The 6,000-nt window shown below is 39.3% G+C and overlaps 1 protein-coding gene across 3 annotated transcripts in view; it reads left to right on the top strand.

Annotated features, from left to right (window-relative positions):
- The first annotated feature begins 2,035 nt into the window (after positions 1–2,035).
- THADA (THADA armadillo repeat containing) overlaps positions 2,036–6,000 on the top strand; it is a 286,708-nt gene continuing 282,743 nt past the window's right edge. For all 3 annotated transcript variants that reach the window (XM_032497409.1, XM_032497410.1, XM_014560974.2), the window contains exons 1-3: positions 2,036–2,149; positions 5,005–5,104; positions 5,412–5,506. In XM_032497409.1, coding sequence (XP_032353300.1) covers positions 5,029–5,104; positions 5,412–5,506 — 171 coding nt within the window. In that variant the 5' untranslated portion in view covers positions 2,036–2,149; positions 5,005–5,028. The remainder of the gene's footprint in view (positions 2,150–5,004; positions 5,105–5,411; positions 5,507–6,000) is intronic.

Genomic DNA, 6,000 nt, shown 5'->3' with positions numbered 1-6,000 from the left:
CACCTTTGCACTGGCTGTTCCCTCCACATGGAATGCTTTTCCTCAGGGTATCTACATCTCTTACAAATCTTTACTCAAGGAAGCTTACCCTGACCACCTTATTTAAAATGGTAACAGATCTCCCCTCCACTCCATTCTCATCTTCTAGTTCCCCTAGTTTTTCTGCAGCAATTACCACCTTTTCATAGAGATGTTTGTTGTGTTTCCCTCCTAGCTCACGCCCTAACTGAGTGCAGTGAAGAGTCTCAGTGTCTGCCCCTTACTTTCAAATGGCTCAGCCAAAATTTAAAAATGATTGAAATCCACTGATTGTTTTCAGTAGGCCTGAAATAACATATATTAAAAAAAGGAAAACCCTTAAAAATGATGTTAAAAAACCAAAATTCAACCAAGTAAATTTGAAGATCTAACTGACTTTTTTCAATGATTCATAAACCAAGCAGCATCCCATCTAGTAAATAGAAAGGCACCCCTTCAGTGGTACAAAACAGAAAGCTTTTCTAGAAATGGGGGCAGGACAAGGAGGTTATGAACAAGAGAAAAGAAAGGATTGTTACAGGTAAGGTTACCTCTCCAGTGCTGACCAAGAAATTCCACTCCTGAGAGAGGTTGAAACTACAATTAAGTCTTGGTTTGCTGACCTGGGGGGTTAGTGGCTCCACCCTGGGCCTATTGTTTCTTTTCTTCTTCTTCTCTATCTCTTTTTAAAAATAACAATGGTTAAGACGGTAAAATTTGTTATTTGTATTTTACCACAGTTAAAAAAATAAGAACACATAGCTCCTGTAGAGTAACAAATATTTCAAGAAATTTTCTTTCAGTTATACATGTGTGAGCAGTTACGTGTAGTTGGTTTAAGGTACAATGTATTTCTTACTATCAGTCCAGGTCAAAAATATTGGGAAAAAAGTTGCTACAGAGAAAGTTCTGCATACACTCATCAGCTGAGATGTACAAGTAAGTTCAAAGCTGCACTGTTAGAGCAAAAGCTGGAAAAAAATCCAAATCTCTAGAGGAGTAGAATGGATAAATATGGTATGCTAAACAATAGAATACTATACAACAGTAAATGAAAAACTACATGAATTTTTTCTGAGGATGCCAAAAGCAATGCTGAAAGAAGCAAAGACATCGAGAAAACAAACGATTCCATAAATAAAGCTCAAAATCAAACAAAATAAGGTATGTTTGGTGACACATACACATACGATAAAACTACAAAGAAAAACAAGGGAAGGTGAGATAAAATTCAGAAAAGTGAAGATTAAAAACTTAAATTCATTCTTTACTAAAGGTTTGGTGAACTGGAATGTTTCTCAGTATTTCCCAAATTAATTGCATTTGAACATAGCCTACTGCCTATTTCTTGATCTTACCCCCTTCTCCTAGCTCTTAGTGTAGAAGTTGGCACCTACTTATTTTATGTATTTTTAAAAGACTGAACCTAAAAAACAAAAACAAACCGAACTATCTGATAAATGGATTATCTCCGTAATATACACGTCCCAGAGGATAACTTCCAAGGCTAGCACCTGGCAATGCTTCAACAATAGCGCGTATTTACTGCTGAATGAATACATGCACTCTGGCGTAAGTTAGTTCACTTCAGTACTTCTTAACTTGATCAAAATTCTTACTGTGGCTTCGGTTGAATGCCCGTCCCCTTCCCTACCCCATCTCACAGGCTCTAAAGTCGTTAGGCTCCTGGTTCCAGGCCCGGAGTCAGTTTTCTCCTCGTCTTTGCGCTGAGGAAGCTGAGTGGAGAAGGGTGCAACGTCTGGGTTGAGGTAAAAATGCTTCCCAGGCACTCAGGGCTGTGAAGCCCACAATCTAAGCTGCCCTATGGGGATGGAGGCGGGCGGCGTTCGCCCCAGGGCTGGAGTTAAAGCACCGCGGACTCTTTCAAAGTAGGGTCTGACCAAATTCACTAACACCGGTTCCCCGGTGACATCACGACCTCCCTGGACTCCTGATTGGAGGAGCTTATTAGCTCAATTCTCGCGATGATTCCTCCTCAAGGTCCTCTTCACCCTGACCCGGTAGTGGACTACAGACCACGCTGAGAGCCACGGAGACACCGTAGACCTAGACCAGCTTCCGGGGCTCAGCGTGACGGCTGCGACTCTTCTCAGACGCTCACGGGCACGAGGTTTGGCTCCCAGGCTTCCTGTTTGCCGGAACCGCGGTGGCGCCCGACTCTCCACCGCTCGGCTCCTCCACTTTGCTAGGGTCGCCAGGCGACATACCTAATCCCGTCCTTTAGTTACGCGAGAATTTGGCGGTCGCGAACCTGTTGTTCGGTCGCGTAGGTCTCCATGGAGATAGCATCTTAACCACTTTTTTTTCAGCTGTCATTCCCCAGACTCCACGTGGTTGAATGTTTGTGGGAGTCAGCCAGAAAGGTGTAGTTGGGAGTGAAGCAGCAGTCAGAAGGTCAGGAGTATAATTTGCTGAGCATCTCTGGGCATGTAAGCAGTGCCTTAGGGTGGGCACGGGATTTCCCGTTATTGGGAGGCCAGGTTCTTCAGGACAAACGTTTAGGCATCCATTGAGCACGCATAAGCACCCAAACCTCTTTCTGTGCAGTGTTGAGGGTTCCAAGATCAAAGCCTGCTGCAAACTTGCTCACCATTCACCAGAGAATACTATCCCCAGTTGTCTGTCCCTATCCCTTCTAAACTTTGTATGTTGGTGATCACTAGGAAATGAGTCCCAATAATATCCCCCTTGATCTAGTCATGTCACTTTTCAAATTCTTACCTTGTCAATGCCTTTTTAGCTGTGTCCATCTTTATTGCCATTTTCTGTTAAGTGACTTTTCACATTTCATTGCTGTATTGATTTCTTTGCAAAGGGACCTTAGGTTCTTCAGTGTCGGGACTGGCTTGTCCCTTGGCTATAGAATGTACTTAAGATGACAAGTTGTCCACTTTTCTGCCATTAAAGGCATACATTCCTTTTTGAACATCTCTGACAAGTGGTTGTTAATTAGCTGATTTGTTTATTCATCAGACACTAAGCCACCTAATATATGCCAGGTACTGTTTTGAGAATTGAGAATTAAAACAGTACACAAAACAGATGAAAGTTTCTGCCTTCATGGATTTTATCACTAGGGAAGACAGACAATATACAAATAAACAAGTTATTGTAATTTCAGGTGGTAGTAAGTGCTATGAAGAAAATGAAGTAATAGAAATGGTCTGTTTGTGAGTAGGAGTCGTGGCATTTTGGACAGAGTTGTCATGGAAGGCTTCTTGGAGGAGGTAATATTTGAGAAGAGAGCTGAATGATGAGGAGTCAGCCTTGCAAAGATTTGGTGGAATAAGCATGACAGGCAGAGGTATCAGCAAGTGTGAGGTCCCTTAGATGGAAGTAAGAGCACCAGGGAGTGCGAAGCCCCTGAGATAGTGAAAAGAAGATTAATTTGACATGAACTGCAGAGGAAGGTAGGGCCAGATTATTTAGGGCCTTGAAGACCAAAGTCTCAGGTTTGTATTTTATTCTAAGTGTAAATAGAAGCCCTTGGAATGTTTTAAGCAAGAGAATGATTAGATTTGAAGAAAACTGCTTTGATGACTGTGAAAGGAAGCAAGTTTGGAGACTAGTTGGGAGGTTACTGCAGGAGTCCTGGTGAAAAGGTTTCATTCAGTTTCTGTTTGTATATTCCCAGTGCTGGAAAATTCTCTGAAAGGCAGCCCATTCTATAATTGGACCAATGAGTTTTTCCCTTTTATTGAGCTAAAATCAACCTCCCTGAAGCTTGCACTGACTTTTCCTAATTCTATAGACATCTACAAATTCTATAGCATCTGAGACAGAATGTATCTTTTCCTCTTCTCTCCAAAGCAGTTCTCTGACAACAGCAGCTCTTTTGCTCCTTAAGATGTGGCCACCAGCACAGCACCTAGTGTTCTGCATGTCCCCTGCCCTGTGAAGTTGACCAAAGAGTTAGGCATTCCCTTGATCTAGCTGACTTCTAATGTGGTTTCTAGCAGTCCTGTTGTGCTGTTGGCTCACATAATATTCAAACTTTTCAAATCACGTTTTGCCTCCCCTCGTCTCCCCATCCTATATTTCTAGGTTATATTTTTCTAATCTAAATGTAGCACTTTACATTTATTTCTATTTCATCTTGGTAAGTTTATTCCAGTTTATTGAGCTGTTTTTTTAATCCTGATTCCATCATCCACCATGTCCTTCCAGCTTTGTGTCTTTTATAAATTCACTGTGTTATGTCCTCTCATGTCTACATTACAAACTCTACTAAAAATGCTAACTACCAAGAAAAGAGCCCTGTGTGACATTTCCTTAGTGACTTGTCTATAGATGGCACAGTACTATTAGTGTGTATTCTTTGAGTACACGTGTTCAGTTCATTATGAACCTTGTTAGCTAAAACAAACTCTGTTAACTAAAAAGAACTCACAAGGATAATATGTGAAAGTTTATCACATACTTTGCAGGAATCAAGATACAATGTGTTATGATGCCTCCTGATCTGTCAGTCTAAGAAGTCACTGAGGTTAGGTAGGCCCAGTTAATTTTTGAAAAACTATGCTGGTTTCTTTGTTGTTACTAAAATGAATCTTTGCTGTATTTTAAAACATAAATACCCCCCCAAGAGAAAACCTAAAAATTAAGTAAAATAAATACAATATAAAGACTGAGTAATAGTAGGTAAAAGTAACTTTAGACAGTAATAAACTCTTCTTGAGCTTAAAAAAAAGTTTTTCGAACCAGAAATCCTTAGACCAGTAGTTCTCAACCTGTGGCAGCTTTGCTCCCCAGGAGACATTTGGCAATATCTGGAGACATTTTTTGGTTGTCACAACTCGGAGGAGGATTCTGTTGGCATCTAGTGAATAGGGGCCAAGGATGGGTTAAATATCCTACAATGCCCAGAACAACACCCTACAGCAAAGAATTATTTGGCCGAAAATGTCAGTAGTACTGAGGTCAGTAGTGCATTAGACAATATTTTAAAACTCTTCTTTCTTGTAGTGACTACTGTTAAATCTATTTAAAATGGGTGTAAAGAAGAAGAAACAAACGCAAGTTACTTTGTTGACCATTTGTCATCCGGACCTTGAAACTTTGAGATGTAAGTGATTTCTGACTTCATTTGTTGATTTCTTTTCTAGGTTGCAAACAAGAGTATTTTTATCTCTAGGACTCTGTATCACATAATTTCAAACTCTTGCTATTTAATTATTCCATGTTCTTTACATTGAGCTTGCTGGATGTAAAATGATTTTCTTAAATGTCTATCTACTCCTATCTTTAGACTAAGTTCTGCCAAGTTTGTTTTGTTTATAAATATTTAAATTTTATAGAATATATAACAAAGGCAAATTCATGTCCATATATTATTAAGTCACTGAAGAGATCTTTGTGTGTGTGTTATGTAGCTTTGGCTGATGTGGAAGGGAAAAATCTGGCTTCTTTGCTATTACGTTGTGTGCAACTCACTGATGGAGTGTCACAGATCCATTATGTTAAACAGGTAAGGCTGATTTGATATTTGTGGATGCATCTTGAAGATTATCATGCTATTATGGACTTTTAAAGTTAACTGACAATTTTTGGCTCCCAATTATTTAATATCAATGTATCTTTAAAGAAAAGGGTTTTGTTTTTTTGGTTCATTGTGTGATATCTTTTTATTCAAAGTAGTGATAGAAGCTATATTCAGGCTCCTGCCACCATTGGAACTGTAAATAGATAGGTTAATGAGGTAATTGTGCATACCTTTTTTGTGGTGATAAATTAAAAAAAATTATTCCTGTTAATCAAAACTTTTTAGCAGGAACATCAAAAAGTTAACTTAAAATGTATAGACTTATCTCAAGGGGCAGCATTAAAAAAAGAAAGTAAAGACTATCCTTACTAGCATTTCAGTATTAGGATTTACTATTTGAACCTGCATAATATTTTTTTGGAAATCAATTAAATGTATTGTAGTGCTACAGAATTCCTGTACCTTAAGCCATTAACATG

The sequence above is a fragment of the Camelus ferus genome, chromosome 15, assembly GCF_009834535.1.
Source record: "Camelus ferus isolate YT-003-E chromosome 15, BCGSAC_Cfer_1.0, whole genome shotgun sequence".
Lineage (NCBI taxonomy): Eukaryota > Metazoa > Chordata > Mammalia > Artiodactyla > Camelidae > Camelus > Camelus ferus.
The sequence above is the reverse complement of the archived record's forward strand: the minus strand, read 5'-3'. Positions and strand labels throughout refer to the sequence as shown.